The sequence below is a fragment of the Mercenaria mercenaria genome, chromosome 10, assembly GCF_021730395.1.
Source record: "Mercenaria mercenaria strain notata chromosome 10, MADL_Memer_1, whole genome shotgun sequence".
NCBI lineage: Eukaryota > Metazoa > Mollusca > Bivalvia > Venerida > Veneridae > Mercenaria > Mercenaria mercenaria.
In genome coordinates this window covers 62,855,253-62,875,433 of record NC_069370.1, presented here as the reverse complement: position 1 = coordinate 62,875,433, position 20,181 = coordinate 62,855,253, and the positions used below count along the sequence as shown (strand labels likewise).

Here is a 20,181-nt window from a genome sequence, read left to right as displayed (position 1 = left end):
TTTCCCTTTTAATGCTGAGCGCCAAGCAAGGGAGCTACTGGTACCATTTTTCACGTCTTTGGTATGACGCGGCCGGGGATCGAACCCACGGCCTCCCGCACTGGAAGCAAACGCTCTTCCACTAGGCTATCGAGGCGGTATAATTTATTCGAATAACATAGAATAACGCCAGGAAAATTCATACGGAAGATAAAACAATCCTGCGTATTAATGGCATCCTGTGTGTAAACTTTTAAAGGGGCAATTCTAAATCAGAAATAATATTACGTCAAAGTTCATATCGTAAAATATATAAAAATACTTTGTATATTTCACCTAATCAAAACTTGTAACAGGTTCAAAATTTTACCGACAAATGCATTTAAGATGTAAATTACTTATGTTTTGATCATTGAAATTTACACAAAAATATCTTGATAAAATTGTACCTTCCTCTATTAAAACATTCTGGTTTTCTGCTGGAAATTGGTTAACTGTCTCGCTACTTTCTGAAGCCGTCATAAGATTACCAGTTGTATTGAATTTCCAGATTTTTGAATCCCACTTTTTGGAATAGTCCGGTCTTTCAGTGAACGGAGGTTCCTCGTCTTTAGGGGGTGGTTTAATACAATTTGGAAAGTAACACTTCAGGATTTTCAAATCCAATTTAATGTCCTTGTAGGTGTTTTCGGAGTTGACAACTGAAATCATAAGATTTATTAGAATAACATATACAACTTACAAATGTTCTAACGCAACATTGATAGTTTGCAAATATGTTAGAACGTTCTTGTATTTTTTTTTTAATCTAGAAAATTTTCAGGAAATATCTTCCTGACAACATACCGAATTACGACGAAATAAAAAAAGAGGATATCGTGTGGTTATATTCATTTTGTGACTTATCGTAAAAAGTCACAAAAAATGTACATTCATGTCTAAATTTTAGAAACAAGCGAGAGATGTTGTAAGGAAAATGAGAACGGAAACAAACACCTTCAGCGTCTTACACATCTAAGAAGGAACCTTTAATTAATTTTAGTGAAAGTTGATGTCTTTACCCCTGTTATCCTTTAAAAGGTATTCATTTTTTTTAAATTATACGTTACTTAACAAATTGTGGACTCAGATTTTACCTTAGTGGAGGGAAAGGTTGTGTTGGAAGGGAGAGGGAGGGAGTAATATGTGGCGGAGGAAGGTGTCACGCGATACTTAGACACAATAACTAAAAACAATTGTTGGGTTACTAAAGTCAGCCTAAAAAAACACTAAAAACTAAAGGTAAACTTGTCACAAAACACGCCCGTCACATCAAGTTACTAAACTAATTAAAAAACTCATTTGGAAGAAAAGTTGCCAACTTTAATTTCACCTTACTTAAGGTTCAAAACTCCAGGGCAATACCTCAGGAGCGATAAATACTATCTACCTGGTTATCAAAGGTGGCGATGATAATATGCCAGTCAACATTCTAACTAATTTTAGTGAATATGGGATCAGAACTGCTTAAGTTATTAAGTAAAGACTGTTTTACAATTTGAAGTAATGAATAAACAAGAAATTGTAACCGAGTTACCAACGTCCCCAGCATAAAGACATCTTTCACAAAACATATTGCATGCCAATAAAACATCTTTATATCCATCCATGCAAAGTACAGTTACTGACAAGACCAAAAAAAATGACATATAATCTTTGACCTCTAAGTGTGACCTTGACCTCTGAGACAGGGGACTGGGTCTTGCACATGGTATATCGTCTCATTCTGGGGAACATTTGTGCCAAGTCATTTTGAAATCCCTTGATGAATAGTAGAGTTATGGACTGGACAGGAAACTGATGCTCTAAACCTGTGACCTCCAAGTTTAACCTTGACCTTAGATCTAGGGATCTGGGTCTTAAGCATGACACAGTCTTACTTTGGGGAACATTTGTGCCAATTAATTTCAAAATCCTTTGATGAATGGCTGAGTTATGGACCGGATATGAAACAGACCCTGTTAACATTTGACCTTTTAGTGTGCCCTTGACCTTGGAACTAGGGGTCTATGTCTTGCATATGACATGTCGTCACACTATGAGGAACTTTTGTGCCAAGATATTTTAAAATCCCTTGATGAATGACAGGGTTACTGACCGGACACGAAGTGTGACGGACGAATGGACGGACGGACGCAGCCCATTTCTTTGTCTACATTTTTTTCTTAGAAAAAGGTGGGGGACAATAATAAAATTGTAAAGTCGAATAGGTCAAAATGAACTGGTTTCCTTGTCGAATAAGGAATAGAATATAAAGAAATGAAAATACATAAAATGCAGTAAATTCTTCACAAAAAGTAGGTAAACATTACCCTCATGAAATGTTATGTATGTCTACGGATATTAGAGAGTGTGCCTTAAAATGGAAGTATAAAGTTGGAATAATGAACTGGACATATATCAGATGGAAATATCCAATAAGGAATAAGGAACTGGTTCCCTATTTCCTTTTCAACAGTAGAATAAGGAACAGGACAAATTGAAGCAATGAAAATACTTGAAATGCAACAAAATCTTCTCAAAAGGAAGGTAAACATTACCGTCATGAAGTAGGTTTACATTACTATCATAAACTGTTTTGACTATGTAAGCAGTATTTTTCAAGCGTTTGAGAGAGTATGCTTCAAAATAGAGGTACAAAGTTCGAATATGGAACTGGAATTATATCAGTTGACATAGTCAAAGAAGAAGCTCGCTGGTAATGGGACCGGTCTCATTTAACGCAACTAGTTTAGCAACTCGTGACAACTGAAGGTTTTGACGAGCTGCCAATAATTTCGCCAGCATAAGCGAGTAGCCCCTAAGCGCCGTTCCGCAGTATAACGGGGAAACTCTGTTAGGAGATTGTGGCTCGGGAAGAGACTGGTTCAACCTTATACAAGTCCTTATTCGAACTTTATACCGCTATTTTGAAGTATCATTCTCTTATATCTGTGGAAAATACCACGTGCATACTTAAAACATTTTATGACAGTAATGTATACCTTATTTTTGAAAATATTTTATTGCATTTCAAGCAAGTGTTTTTATTTTTTTTGTGTGTTCTATTCCTTATTCGACTTTTGAAAAGGGAAAATTGAACCAGTTCTAAATTCTTTATTTATTCTTGATTTTATATTCCATCTAATATTTAGTCCAGTTCCTTAATCGAACTTTATATCTCTATTTTGAGGCATTCTCCCTCATATAAGTGGAAAATATCACCTGCATACTTAAAACATTTTATGACGGTAATGTATATCTACTTTTGAGAAGATTTTATTTCATTTCAAGTAACTATTTTTATTTTTTTTTGTGTTCTATTCCTTATTCGACTTTTGAAAAAAAATGAATATTCTTTATTCCTTATTGGATATTTACATCTTATATAAGTCCAGTTCCTTATTCGAAATTTATACCTCTAGTTTGAGAATTTTATAAAGATTTTATTGCATTTCAAATTCTTTCATTTTTGTGTGTGTTATATTCATTATTCGACATTTGAAAAAGGAACAGGGAACCAGTTCCTTATTCCTTATTAGACATTAATAAATTTTATACCTTATATTGTAAGTCCTTATTCGAACTTTATACCTTTATTTTGAGGTATTATTTTCTCATATCCGTGGTAAATATCGCTTACAATTAAGTTACCAAATACTAGGAATAGTAAGGATAAATATTACTATTCCTTGTATTTGGGAACCTAATTCTATTTATTCCGTAAAGTACCGTTAGATATACCTGGTATATCTGGGAACTTTCTTTTTTTGTTGAGATCTTGGAACGATCATAGCTCATATATATACAACATCTAGAAAGTAAGATTTCTTTTTCGTTTGAAACTGCAAGTCTTACATGTTTTAAAAGAGGTTTTCATTGTAGGCCATTGTTTTCATTTTCGGTTTACTCTGCTCCTTACTCGACTTTTGGAAAAGGAAAAGTAACAGTTCCTTATTTAAGAAATAATTGATAGCAAAAGAGTGTTTTAACACTATTTATGCACGATGCGCGGTTATACGTCGGGCGTAATAAAGTTTCTACGACGTATTACTGCACGAGTGTATAAATAGTGTTAAAACACGGTTTTGCTATGAATTATTTCAATTCTAATATGCCCTTAATCTAAAACAGTAGATAAAATATAACAAAAACATTGACGTCACCGCATGTTTACGTGAAGTCATTGTAGCATAAGAGTGTTTTAATAGAGAAGAGCATATTAGAATTATTATTATACCAGATTTATATGGCGCCCTTTTCATTATAAACACGTTCACGTAATGCAGCCACACAGGGCGCGAAATTTATCCTCTACTAGTACAGACACAGAGCGATCCAGAGGGACAGAGTGAGATAAAGCCTACAGAACAGATAGAGATAAGTCTTTTTTTAGATATAGGCCTGTCCTGCTAACTTAATATAAGCCTAGCTCCTTGCAAATACACAGTCTGGTTCTTTAACGTGCCCAATGTATAGCACCGATACACGCGAAGCCGTCTTATCTGGGAAGAACCAGTACGGGCCTCTTAGTTAAGATGGGAGAAACTCAAGCTCAAGAGCATCTCAGCCCAGACCGGGATACGAACCACGGACTTCTGGATTGATAGTCAAGAGTGTTACTACTACACCACCGACCCTTTTTCGGTTTTTAATTTTATTTGTTCGGATTATGATCTAACGTGTTCACTTTATGCTGTGAAAAATTTTAACCGCGAGTAAGGATCATTTTCTCATTCCTTTTACAAAGTATTTTCCAAAAAGGGAATAAGGAATTAGTTTCTTATTCCTTATTTGAACAAGGAGCTGCGTTCAATAAACGCTTGATGCCCCCGGTGGCATCCTTGTCGATACAAAGTAACCTAAGTCCAAAACAAGGTCAAGGTCAAACTGAGGTCAGGTGATGTTTGAAGATGAGGAATGGTCACAGGTTACATCTGTATTAGTATCAATTCATTCTTGTAAGCAGTATTAATGCTAGACGAAACGGTCCCATTTGGTTAATCAAGAGATGGCCCATATAAAGCAACCTAAGTCCAATATGAGGTCAAGGTCAAGGTCAAACTGAGGTCAGGTGATGTCTGAAGATGAGGAATGGTCACAGGTTACATCTGCATTAGTATCAAGTCATTCTAGTAAGGGGTATTGATGCTAGAAGAAACGGTCCTATTTGGTTAACCTCGTACGGACGGACGGACAGACAGACGGACGGACAGGACGATCACTATATGCCTCCCACATCAGTAGATGCCGGGGGCATAAAAAGGAATAGGGAATAAGGAACCAGCCTACGCGTCATATATATATATATTCAACCAATTGGAAGCTTTTCTATCACATGACAATACAATAGAAACCAATATTGTACTGTGTAATTTAAAATGCATTTACATTTTCTTAAAGCCCTGCTCCGCAGCTATTCAAATTCTGTTGTGTGTATGCAACACATGATTACAACAGGTAACAGTTAATGGTCACGCGCCACACTTTAGCACGCAAAACCACAGGTATTTTATATAGAATTTTATATAAAATAGACTCTATTTTGACAGGCGTCACTGTTCGTAGTCAGGATTTTCATGCTTTTTCAGTGACAATTTAAGGTTAAAAGGTAGGACCGGAACAGGTCTTTAAGTATTTACAAGATGTATAGCAACATTCAACGTCTACAGTCCACAAATTATATATTTTTTCATATTGAACTCAAGTCTAGAAAATCCATATTTTTTTCACATTGGACGGGATAACACTTTCTCGCTTTAGTGCGGGAATCACGTTATCATTGGGGATTAATACTTATTCTTCATGTCAGATATTATAATACATGCTCATAAATGTGACATTATGTCTTAAAAGTGGATAATCAGATTTTGGCCATGTAACGGATTTGTTCGAAACTTTAGCATCTGATCATTTACACTCATTTATGTTCACTTAACACTTAATACAAATTAGATTTTCACTGGAGGTATTTTTAAAATTTCATTTTCCTACCCTGGTTGCCCAACCAAGATAGAGTTATTATATCATAAGCATAAATTTGATAAACACACTTTGCGTAAGGAAATGTATAAATATTAGACATATTGTAATATATTTGTAAAATATTTGCATTAAAAATTATGTATTTAGATGGAATTCATTAGAAACGCAAGTTTGAAAAATTATTATTACCTCCCTTTGCCTATCTTGGTTGCGGAACCAAGATAGATTGGAAATAAATGAATTCAGAAGCTACACACAGCTTTTAAACTTGCATTTTGGTTCAGATTGCTCAATAGTTGGTATGTCTATCAAATGCAAATGTAAAACTAGACATTGTATCGAAATAAAAAGAAATACCCAGCTTTTTATATACTTTCATATTAAAGGGGAGTAATTACAAAATTTTATAAAAACAATAAAATATACATTTCAAATAGGAATCTAACTCTATGTAATCGGTCTTTTTGTTCCTTAAATAATTCTCTAGCAGAATATACAAAAAGTAAAAAATGTCATTAAATGTTGTTTAAATGTGATTGACCACCTTTAAATGATCTTCTCTATAAAACAGTATGTGTATTTCACTTTGATATCGTTTACCCTTAATATCGGCATGTTAAAAGATATTTTTTACCATTGATAAGCTGGCAAAACATCTAAAGCAGTTTTAAGGGTAAATCAATCACACACGTGTGTATCATAATTGTCTTTGTTGAAGAAAAACATGACATTACAACTGTGTAATTGCAAGGTAATAGACAACTCTGCTTGTAATACTTGACTAAAGCAAGAGTTGTTATTCTTTGTTGTCACATCTTTAAACTGTAAATACTAAACATTCAGTTATTGATATAAACAAAACTTTCATAAATTTCACATTAATTTTGTAAAATCATTTTTTGGGGGTTATTTGAATGATAGAAATCAATTTCTAGACTGTATTTACTGTATTTTTATCTTTAAAAACTAAGTTCTATCTTTACCTTTGATGTGATTGTTTGCAGAAAGCCAATTGACCAAACAATATCTACCATAGAAGATACATGACCAATACTTTTCTCTTCATTTTATGTCAGTTTTAGGATAATTTTGATATGAGGTAGTGATTTGTACTCTGGTATGAGTCAAGATATGTCTTGCAGCTGATTAGATACAGAAGATATAAACCTTTTGGGTACACTTTCAAGGAAAGTGAGATAATTTCAATAACGTAAACTGCATTCAATTTATAACTCTTTCATGTGATCATATAATAAATTGTCAATTAACATGAGTTATCTGCCCGTACGAAAAAGTACGCCCATACTTTAGGCGGAAACCGCCCAGAAAAATAAGGCGGTTTCCATCTTATGTTGCTATTAAGCGTAATATCAGCCTTAGGGAGACCTTAGGGAGAACAGGGCTCGAAATATGCAAATTGTTTCCTGTTAGTAAGGCGGAAACCGCCTAAATTGGCGGGAAAATGTTTAAGCAGGAAAAAATTCCTATTCTCTGCTTAGGCGGGAAAAAAAATACCCAGAAAAGCTTGACCGGAATAAAATCCGCCTTATGTAAAACATAAAAAATACCCATAGTATTTATCTCGAGCATGAAGCTTTTCACAATTCACTAGATTCATTTTGCTTTGCCAAATACAATTTATTAATAAGACAGCTTCAATTTTACAAATATATCAGCTGTGGCTTAAATGAATAACAAAATTACTGAAGCAAATGCACAACAATACTGACTTAATATCATGAACATTTCTTGAAAAAAATAAAAGTTATTAAACCTTCACTAAACTATAGCAATTTGGACATATGTCATGAACTACTGGTTATTACTGAAATTATCATTAATGTTTGGTGCCAGTGCCATACTATTGTGATAAAATGTCTATAATTATGGCAATAATTATGATACTAAGATAATAACAATTTTAAAAATACTAACTTAGACTTGAAATCTTATTTAAATTGTTTGCTACCTTGTAAATGCTATGCATTATACATGTACTTCTGAAATGTAAGTAATTAACAGATAGTGATTTGGTTAAAACAGAAAAGATGTTCATTAAATCCTCTACACCTTAATTTGCTATTTCTAAAGGTTTACTGAAGTAAATTAGTTAAATTCTAACCTACCACAAATATATAATGTACTCCTTAGTCTAGTCTACTTATCTAACAACATCCCATGTATATAAATGCCTTCAGAAAGTGCTTTCTCTCTAAACAGGAGTCACAACATCTGGATGTAATAAACTCACTGGACCCTTACAGTGATCCTATTTCAAATTAATTGATATCTTAGTAAAGCCATTTTTTCTAAGTTCAAAATTTCCCCTTATTTTATCTGAAAATTCAGTCTAGTGAGAATGCATCTTTTTCTGAAAAGCATTAACCAGAATTTAAGAAAAATTCCGCCTTCCTGTTAGGCGTAATTTTTAGAATAATCCATGTCCGCCAATAGTCCTCCTTTGAATATCCATTTTAGCAGGATTACGCCCTTATTACGCTTTAATTCAGAGCAGATTCCGCCTTATTTTTTCATACGGGTGGCTACTACCACATTTATCAACATTATAAGCAAACTGAAAAATAAAAAAACTGCTCCTTACTTGCTACATTGACGTATCCATCTTGATAGGACCAGTTGCCCGTCAAGATACCTTCAGTTTCACACGTAAAAGCTTCGTCTGAAGCTGGCTTACTGTTAAGTCCACCATCCAATGAAACTGTGTCAGGCATTGGCATTACTGCTAATCTAATTATGGCGCACCCTCCAGCCTTCAATGAAATGAAAGGCGTAATTATAAATTGAAAAGCAGTTTATCCCCATTCAAGAAAAACTCTGTGTACAGTTAACACAAATTATCTGGGATTTTGCTGTACTTTATATTTATCACACTTATATAAACATTCGACATGCAATTTTTTAACTAAGGAACCAGTCAGTTTTGTGTTGGGCACCAGTCACTTTAGTGTAGATAACCGAACCTTTCCTTAACATTTTGAAGTGAAATGTGTTTGCAAGATGATACAAAAATGATATAATATTCAGTAGAAACACGGCACAAATATGTTACCCCATTTACAAGAAATGATCCAAAACTTGATACAAATGTTCTCCACATCAAGACGACGTGCAGAGCGCCTGTTTCAGGTGGCTCGCTTTAAGGTTAAGGTAACACTAAGGGGTCGAGGTCATATTACTTTGTTTCGTGTCCGCTCTGTAACTCTTGATCTGTTTGAAGGATTTTACAGAAACATTGCACAAATGTCCATCAGAGCGCATGTTTTGGATGGCTGGCTACAAGGTCAATGTCACACTTAGGGGTCAAAGGTCATATGACTTTGTTTCCAGTGCGATATGTAACTCTTGAACTGCTTGAAGGATTTAAAAAAAAAAAAATTGGCACAAATGTTCACCACATTGAGACGACGTGCACAGCAAATGGCTCGCTTCAATGTAAAGGTCACACTTAGATGTTAAAAGTCACGTGACTTTATTTTGTGTTTATGTTGCATTGCATTGCGGTGCTTTTGTTTTTATTTGGCAGGTTCTTTTTTGTTCATTTACAATATTTTTAATTGAATAACTTTATGTTACTATGAATAGGTTATTTTGTAACCTTTTTTTTTTGGCCGTAGTTAAAAAACGAGACCAATTTTCTCTGGCACAACATGGAGGGTACCAGCAAAGTTAAGGTGTATTTTGACATATCTGTAGCTGGTAATGATTTAAATGGACTTAGAGTTTTTCGGGGAATTTCTTCCCTTTGTTGTCCTTTTCCTTAGGGCTTAAACAGTAAAGTTCTTTAAATTTTGCTCCCATCCTCTGATATTTGACTTTATCAAAAACTTTAACCAAAAATTCTAAGTTAAAAAGGGACATAATTCTGTCAAAATTCAAATCAGAGTTATGGCGATTGTTGTTCCTTGTGTAGACTTCGATAGTAAATAACTATTTTAAGTTTCAAGTCAATAGCTTTGATAGTAACAGAGATATTTGACTTGATCAAAAACTTTAACCAACAATTCTAATTTAAAAGGGGGCATTATTCTGTCAAAATTCAATCAGAGTTATGGGGATTGTTTCTCCCGGTGTAGACTTTGATAGTTAATAAGTAGTTAAAGTTTCAGATCAATAGCTTTGATAGTAGCAGGGATATTTGACATTATCAAGAACTTAAAGGCAAAGAAAATCTCCTATATAAGTGACCCACTCCCCAAATACCAGATTTTTTAATCCCCAATATACATGATCCTATCTGATCCAGTCTGATAAGGGTCCATAAAACCCCTGTAGACTTGACATGTAGCCTAATTATTGTCAGAGAATCATAAATTTTATTGCCTACAGATAAAGATTAATTGGTTATTTCCTGTGTTTTGCATTTCATTGATTGAAATGCTGTTGTTTTTTGTTTTTGTTTTTTTATAGAATACATGTCCATAAAGTTATTTTAATTGATGTTGATTAATGTCCCGGCAAATTAAATTATAACTTTTATAGCAAAGCAATTCTCACTCCTTAACCATTAAATAATTATTTAAAACTTAATAAAAGAAATTATAAGTTTGTTTATTCAATGAATGATTAATAACAAAATAATAATCGGAAAAAAAGATAATTGCTGAATTTTATTAGAAATTAAAGAAGCTTTCAGTTGCATTTTTAATAGATAAAATGGAATATGGACAGAAGGATTTTATATATTAAAAATGCATAATTCCCCTTGTGTTGTCTAAATAACGTTTCTTTTATGTATAATAAAATCCAGCAATAAAGAGTTATCATTGTTCAAAATACACATAATTTATTATTTGTAAAAGCTATGTGCCTGAATGCATTTTTTATATTTTTGATTAAAAAAAACAGCAATGATGAAATGTAATTGTTAAAAAACTTGATTATTAAAAATATGATAAAAACACTTATCACTTTGTTTATTTAGCCCTTATTCAGTCAAGCTTTCTAAACTCGTTATAAAGGTGAGAACTGTTTTGCTATGAAGGTGAGAAATATCATCTGTAATTTATGTACTGCACAGTAGCTATACAGTAGCTTATTATGATAAACAGAAGCAAGTCTATCAATGGTCCTGACTTGTGTATTGGCCATTACCACCAATACGCAGACCTTATCATTCCCATAGGCCACATACCTGGCATACCAGAATCAGTGTCATTAAAAAAACATCTAAGTTAAAAGGGGCATAATTCTGTAAATATTCATATCAGAGTTTAGGGATTGTTTCTCCTGGTGTAGACGTTGATAGTAAATAAGTATTTTAAGTTCCAAGTCAATAGCTTTGATAGTTACAGAGATATTTGACTTGATCAAAAACTTTAACTAACGGCGACGCCGACACCGGAGTGAGCGCAATAGCGCTACTTTTTCTTCGAAAAGTCGAGCTAAAAAACAGGCACATACAAATTTAAATCACCTACCGCATAGTGATGATATAATATAATCGAAACCCTATTGCCGTTATAAACTATTTTTCCGACATAATAATTATAATCAAATTATGCTGAGACGGTCCCCTTGAAAAATCGATTGTCTTAGGTGTCCACAGTTCACGTAGCAAATTAGCAAATGTCTTTTACGGGGAACATTTGTGCCGAGTATATTAAAATCCTTTCATGCATGACATAGTAATGGACAGGACAAAAAGAACACTATTGACATTTGACCTCCAAGTGTTACCTTAACCCCTCAGCTATGGGTACAGATGTTGCTCATGACACATCTCCTCATTATGGGTAACATTTGCGCCAAGTTTTATGAAAATACATTGATAGATGAAAGAGTTATACATGTACGAGTAAGTAAAACAAACAAGAGATATTTGACCTCAGAGTGTGACCTTGACCTTCGAGCTACGGGTCTGGGTGTTGTGCATGACATGTTGTCTCATTATGGGGAACATTTTTGCCAAGTGATATTAAAATCCCATGAAGGATGACGGAGTTATTGACCGTATAAGTCTGATCTTGTCCTTTGAGCTAGGTGCCTGGGTGTTACGCATGTTATGTCGTATTATTATGATAAACATTCGTGCCAAGAAATATTAGAATCCTTTAATGCATGACAAAGTTATGGTCTGAACAGAAAAAAAATTCTGTTGACCTATGACCTCAAGTCAGACCCTGACCTTTGAAATAGGGGTCCGAATTTTGTGCACGTCACGTGGTCTCATTATAGGGAACATTTATGCAAATCAATATTAAAATCCCTTTGATGAATGATAGAGTTATGGACCGGTCGCGAAATTGCAGATGGACAGACAGAATGACAGACACACGGACAAAAAGTGCACTCCTATAGCAATACCAGATTCGTACAAATTAAATTATGTCTAATAACAACAACAACAATAATAATAATAATAATAATAACTAGAGCTGCTTTTGAGAAAAGCGCATGTCTCCCACAACTGCCTAATCATTTAGTTATTCAAAATGGTTTGGGTGAATGGTTCCGATCAGTAATGTCTGGGCAGTCTGGAGGGTTTAGATAAGTGGTTCCGATCAGTCATTCAAGGGCCATAATTCAAAAGTGCCTGGGCCGATTTGGCTAGTTATCGAACCTGGCCGAGGACTTATGGTTAAACATATTTTGTTCAAGTTTGGTGAAGATCAGATGAAAAATGTTCGACTTAGAGTGCGGACAAGCTTTGTAACAGACACACAGACAGGAGTAAATCAATATGTCACACCACACAGTGGTGTGGGTGGGAGACATAATAATTAATACCAATAATGATGATGATGATTATACCTTCAAAGGTCACATATTAAGAAATATTCAAACAATCATACGTGGCTTTCTGTAAAAAAAACCACATTTTTATGAATCCGTCAACTTTACACCTATATTTGCATAGAAAATTGAAAAATTACTTACTTGCATGTTACCAACTTTTCCTGTAAATGATAAATTTGTCATAGCTTCTCCATTTATAAATGTCAACGTTGTTATTTCTCCATCAACTAGCATTGCTACCCATCCATTCTTAAATTCCATACGATGATCCCGGAATTCAGCGGTAGTGTCTCCGTGAGTATTGTTAAGACGTATGCTTTTACCCTCGAGTGATGCTGGTTTAACATTGTTGAATCCAAAGGAGAAAAAATTTTCAGTGAATGGACAGACTAATGCCGGCACATTTGATCCGCCAGACACAACATGGTCAGCACAAGATTCTTCACAACTATCCGGCCATGCGCTTCCCCATTTCGGCAGGACCTTCCATTTATTAGTAGTAGTACCACACAAGGTACCATCGAGATCTTCTATTAAAGCTTCATGCTGCCATCTATACATAAATCGCTTTAAGCAATTCTCAAATCCTAACTCAGATGTTTGGAAAATCGCCACCCCGCAATGGTCACTGCACGTACCGTCTATACTCGTTCCTTTAAAGGGAACGCTGTCCGCAGAATCAAAATTTATAAATTTTATATTATGGACCAAAAATGCGTCCGTGAAAGGGAAAACAATGCCACCGTCTGTTTGGCCTTCTTCATTCTGATTGTCTGGTGAGTTCGCTTTTCCTATAATTACAGAATCATTCAACATTGCAATAAAGTTGCTTCTACTCTGAGCATTCTTCGATTGTTTCATCTCATAGCCTGCCTTTGCATTTCCATAACTGTGCAAATTTATGGTATGAATTGCTCCTACGGTAACATGCTCTAATCCTTTTTCATTATTCCAGGTTGTAAAGGAATTAATTTCAGCTGCTGCCGGACCATTTGCAGCATTGCATAAACCATCCTGTGCGGGGTAGTACTCCTGAAAAATCCAGAGGCCAAACCAGCCATTGGAATGTGCTGTGTTGTTCTTGAATTCTCGGATTGGAACTCTTCTTGGACAAATTTCTTTGGTATAAGAAGGACCATCTGGATTTTCATGCATCCTATACCAGAAACCGAAGTGGGTACCTCCGGCAGCATGGTTATTTCTATACGTATTGTCAGGGTTTGTTGCCCAGTAGGCTGCAGGAGTAATATCGTCATTCAGAAGACTTGTACTCGATTTGACAAAGATCGCAAGATTTTTATCAAATATATTACCTGTTTCAATTCCGTCTTCCAAAAATAAAGCGCCACCCATTACATTATAGACTACATTACATTCTATGGTCATATCATGTACACCATGGATGTTTATGGCTCTATTAAAGGTTTTATGTATGCTAGATCCTTTGACGTAGGACTTGTTCATGTTTCCGTTCAAATGAAAATGAATTGGATAACGGCCCAGACGGAATGCTTGTCCCATGTGTGTGAACTCGGCAAATGAAATATAGGCTTGGGCTACCTGGCCTGCTATGGAGTCATCACTAGGTTGGTGTATAATAACATGGCCCCCAAATTGATCGCTTCCCTCCTCTTCTCCGAACCGTCCTTGAAAGCAAGTTTGAGTGGCAAATTCACCTAAAACAAATATATTTTTACGTTTTTACTAATAATTATGAAACGTACAAGTCGTACAAGAGTGAGACTGTCAAATTTTACAGGCTTTCTGTCTTCAAATATTTTAACACGCACGCCTACATACTCCATACCCAAATTTAAACTATTAAACAGTAGAAGAAAAATTTAATATAGATATTTTCAAATTGATTTTACAGTGTTTAAAAGTAGCACTTGCAATAGGTAATTGGGAAACTAGACAATGTGCACTTTCACTGCTCTAAGAACCGATAGTATACAGTTACTGAATGGCCTATCGGTCAATGATCAAAACTATCCTCCGAGATCGAAAGGTCGCAATTTGATGAACTATGTCAATAATTTCTTCGATTTTATTAATCAGCAACGAAATAAGCTCACACATAAGAAACTGTTTGTAAAATATAAACAAGAGGGTCATGATGACCCTGGATCGCTCACCTGAGTAATATGAGCTACATGTTTCAAAAGCTAAAATGATGCTAAAATATTAAGAAAGTAGGTCAGTAGGTCACATTTATGTTCACTGAAAGTCAGTTTTAAGATCGGTGTGCAAAACTGTACATGTCATCCAAATTTCAAGGCTGTATCTTAAAAAACAAGAAAGTAGGTAAGTAGGTCAAGGTCATAGTTAGGTGACCCTTATCACTTGGGGTCATCAGGTAATTATAATTAAACAGTCTAGGAAATATGATTTGATAATTTTTGAAGTATTTTTTCCTATATAACTCATATAACAAGTGACCCCCGGGGCGGGGCCTCTTTTCGTCCCCAGGGGCTTAATTTGAACAATCTTGTTAGAGATCCACTAGGCAATGCTACATACCAAATATCAAAGGCCTAGGCCTTGAACTTTCAGACAAGAAGATTTTAAAACAAAATCCTATATAAGTCTTTGTAAAACTTGGGACCCCCAGGGCAGGGTCTCTTTTCATCCCAGGGTCATAATTCGAATACTTTTGGTAGAGAACCACTAGGCAATGCAACATACCACATATCAAAGGCCTAGATCTTGTGGTTTATGACAAGAAGATTTTTAAAGTTTCTTCCTATATAAATCTATGTAAAACTTGGAACCCCCGGGGCGGGGCCTCTTTTAACCCCAGGGTAACAATTTGAACAATATTGGTAGAGGACCACAAGGCAATGCTACATACCACATATCAAAGGCCTAGGTCTTGTGGTTTATGTCAAGAAGATTTTTAAAGTCTTTTCCTATATAAGTCTATGTAAAACTTGGGATCCCCGGGGTGGGGCCTCTTTTCACCCCAGAGGCATAATTTGAAAAATTTTCATAGAGGACCATTAGATGATGTCACACGCCAAATATCAAGGCTCAATGCCTTGCAGTTTTGGACAAGAAGATTTTTAAAGTTTTTTCCTATATAAGTCTATGTAAAACTTGGGACCCCCGGGGAGGGGCCTCTTTTCCCCCCAGAGGCATAATTTGAACAATCTTCATAGAGGACCATTAGATGAAGTTACATGCCAAATATCGAGGCTCTATGCCTTGCGGTTTTGGATAAGAAGATTTTTTAAATTTTTCCTTTCGGTTGCCATGGCAACCAGAGTTCTGTGTGGAATTCAATTCATTGAACAATTTTGAAAGGGGGCCACCCAAGAATCATTCCTTTGAAGTTTGGTGTAAATCTGCCCTGTGGTTTTGAAGAAGAAGATTTTTTAGAAATTGTTGACGGACACACGACGCACGACCCACGAGGGACGACTGACGATGGACATCAAGCGGTCACAGAAGCTCACCATGAGCATGTGGCTCAGGTGAGCTAAAAACTTATCCCTTCCACTAGTGGCTATGTATAATAACGACAACAGAATACATTTATTGACCGGCAAGGTATTCTATCAGTGTTTTATTACATTAATTCAGAAATATGTTTTCATATTATTTACGTTATTTTGCCGGTGCAGCAAACACGCCTGACTGCGGACCTGCCATTTAAACAAGAGGTCATGGAATAATGAATATTATGAATGCCGGTCTATAGTTTGTGCTATATGACTGGTCAATATACATCACATGTTTACTTGGGTAATAAATAAAGAAGTTAGAAATAAAACTGTGAAAATTAATTACTTATGTCATGTAATAAACATTAAATTTTATTAAATGGCTTGCCAGTGAATAGTCAAAATTATAAACCGAGGTCTGAATCTGGTCACTTGGAGCTCTATATGATATAATTTCATTTTCGTAGTTATGCAATGTGTTAATCTAGCAGTCATTTACTTGAAATAACTAGAAACGTGTCCATGGGACACAGATGCCTCAACTGCATGACATTAAAATGATAATTTTTTCCCAGGTCAGGGGCCATAACTCCTACAATACTGAATGAACCCGGACGCGAAACCCCAGGTGCACAACTACATATGCTGACCAACATTCCTGTAAAACTTTGGTGACTCCAGGTCAAATACATTTGGAGCTACGCGCAACACAACATTAAAATGACCAATTTTTAACTAAGTCAGGGGCCATAACTCCTACACAACTGAATGAATCCGGACGCGAAACCCCAGGTGCATAACTGCACATGCTGACCAACATTCCTGTAAATTTTGGTGACTGTAGGTCAAATACTTTTGGAGCTACGCACGACAAAACATTAAAATGACCAATTTTTAACTAAGTCAGGGCTATAACTCCTACAATACTGAATGAATCCGGATGCAAAAGCCTAGGTGCACAACTGCACATGCTGACCAACATTCCTGTAAACTTTGGTGACTCTAGGTCAAATACTTTTGGAGCTATGCACGACACAACATTAAAATGACCAATTTTTTACTAAGTCAGGGGCAATAACTCCTACATGACTGCATGAATCCGGACGCGAAACCCCAGGTGCACAACAACACATGCTGACCAACATTCCTGTAAAGTTTTGTGACTCTATGTCATATACTTTTGGAGCTAGGCGCGACACAACACTAAAATGACAAATTTTTACAAAGTCAGGGGCCATAACTTCTACAAGATTGAATGAATCCGGACGCGAAACCCCAGGTACACAATTACACATGCTGACCAACATTCCTGTAATGTTTTGTGACTCTACGTCAAATACTTTTGGAGCTAGGCGCGACACAATATTCTCGGAAGGACGGACAGACGGACAAGGGAAAATCTATATGCCCCCAGCCCCCAAAGTGGGGGCATAAAAATCAAATATTGACAACTGAATGTCTATGTCAACAAGAAGATTCGATAGACATGTTTATAATAAACTTGTGAATGTTGCTATAAATGTATTGTCATTAAGGTAGTATTCCCATAATGACACTCGGCAATTTCCATGATATTCCGTATCTCAAAAACGGAAGGAGATTGGGGACGTGAGGTATGGGAGCGGGTGACGTGATATTAAAAGAAACACAAAAAGCTGATTATAAGAAAAAATATTTGAGGAGGGAAAGTAATGTTGGCGGAGTTGGATGATGAAATACTAAGAGACAATACTAAAAACACAAGAAAGTAAAATCAGAAAATAAACAATGGTCTCTGTAATGATATGACATGCAGTACCATGGTTCAGTAATTCTATTTTGCATTTTTACAATGTTATGCCCCTTTCTTTGATTTAGCAATTTTTGGTTAAGTTTTGTATGTAAGCTGGTGTCTCAGTATCCGCTAATGGAAATTGATTGAAATTAACACATTAGTTCACTGTGGTGATCTGACATGCAGTACCCGGCCAGGTTCAAAATATCTATTTTGCATTTTTACAAAGTTGTGCCCCTTTTACAATTTTTTAAAGTTTTTGTATGTAAGCTGGTAGTGCAATTTGAGACATAACTTTAACTTTCCGTTCATTTCAGTCTGATATGTCTATGGACGGGCCGTCAAAGGAGGTAACCAGAGTCATGGATTGGGACTAGTAGGCTGGTATCTCAGAATCCACTGAAACTTCATGCAGTGCACAGGATTCATAACATTTTGTATTTTTTTTCACAAAGTTATGCCCCCTTTTTCAACTATTTCAGCCATTTTTTTGTGTTACCTGTTACCTCATTAAGCACCATAAGAGGGGAAAGATGTTGCCGCCCTTTGTAATTTTTTATGTCTATATTTTCATTATTACCCCGCCCCCACCCCAATCCAAAACAAAATGTTTAAAATGTTATACATTAGAGTCCCTTTCTGCTGGGGCCTAAATCATTGTCTCAGATGTAAGATAAAACTAAGTACAAAAAGGGAAATTAACTTCAAGTTATTCAAGCTACGGTAGTAACTGTTATAGTTTTTGTTCTTTACACCTCTAGTTATTGTCTACTATCATTGTTAATATTCCACTCTTGGAGGAAAAGGAACTGTCAGCATAGAGCTGTACACTACCTCACATATTTGCATTGTATCAAATAGAGTTAAGGTAATGGACCCTTAATAGTGTACCTCCTTTTTGAAGATCGCGAGTATTCAATTCCTACCATAAACCTACTTCAGATAATTTTTCAGGAGGGCGAAGGTTCAAGCCCCACTAGGACCAAACTGTTTTTCTTTATATTTCTTTTTTTCTAGTAAGTTAAACTGTTTTTGCAAGACTTGCTATTGATTTAGTGTACGAAAACCAGCATTTTTCATTTGATGTCATTTTTCGATGTTTAAAGTGAATTTTACCTCTAATACAGAAGGGTGCATCTTTGAAAATACTGAGTTACATGCGGTAAAAGTTCTTTATTTTGCCTTTACCCTTTAGTTTACATATTGTAGAAGGAATACAGGTAGGTTTTACTTCTGGCCCATGGTTATTTTTCAATGTAGAGAGCAAAATTTACAAGAGAGTCATGATGACCCTGGATCGATCACCTGAGTAATATGAGCTACATAATTCAAATGTCAAACTGATGATAAAATATTAAGAAAGTCAGTAGATCAGATTCATGGTCAATGAAATTCAGTTTTACGATTTGTGTGCAAAACTGTGTATGTCATCAAAATTTCAAGGACATAAAAACAAGAAAGTAGGCCAGTAGGTCAAGGTCACAGTCCAGTGACATCATATTACTTGGGGTCATCAGGTAATTATAATTAAACAGTCTTGGAAATAGGATCAGATGATTGTTTAAGTATTTTTTTTCTATATAACTCACATAATAACTAAATGACCCCAAAACCTTTCAATCCCAGGGGCATAATTTGAACAATTTTGGTAGAAGATTTCTAGACAAAGCATCATACCAAATATCAAAAGCCTAGGTCATATGGTTTCAGATAAGAAGATTTTTAAAGCTTTTTCCTATATAAGTCTATATTAAACTTGGGGGATAATTTGAACAATCTTGGTAGAGGACTTCTAGATGATGCTACATATCAAATATCAAAGCCCTTGGCCATGTGGTTTTGTACAAGAAGATTTTCCGTATACAAGTCTATATAAACAATATGACCCCCGGAGCGGGGCCATATTTGACCCTAGGGGGATAATTTGAATAATTTTGGTAGAGGACCACTAGATGATGCTACACACCAGATATCAAAGCCCTAGGCCCTGTGGTTTTGGATAAGAAGATTTTTAAAGTTTTTCCTTTCGGTTGCCATGGCAACCAGAGTTCTGCATTGAATTCAATTATTTGAATAATTTTGAAAGGGGCCCACCCAAGGATTTTTCCTGTGAAGTTTGGTGTAATTCTGCCCAGTGGTTTTCAAGAAGAAGATTTTTTTAGAAAATGTTGACGGACGCACGACGCACGACGGACATTGAGCGGTCACAAAAGCTCACCATGAGCC

The 20,181-nt window shown here is 35.5% G+C and overlaps 1 protein-coding gene across 3 annotated transcripts in view; it reads right to left on the bottom strand.

The window, feature by feature from the left end:
- Nucleotides 1-8,717, bottom strand: part of LOC123560681 (fibrocystin-L-like) — a 93,242-nt gene extending 84,525 nt beyond the window's left edge. For all 3 annotated transcript variants that reach the window (XM_053553217.1, XM_053553220.1, XM_053553219.1), the window contains exons 1-2: nt 8,585-8,717; nt 429-680 (exon numbers count right to left, since the gene is read on the bottom strand). In XM_053553217.1, the coding sequence (XP_053409192.1) occupies nt 429-680; nt 8,585-8,714 (382 nt within the window). In that variant the 5' untranslated portion in view covers nt 8,715-8,717. The remainder of the gene's footprint in view (nt 1-428; nt 681-8,584) is intronic.
- Nucleotides 8,718-20,181: the final 11,464 nt, after the last annotated feature.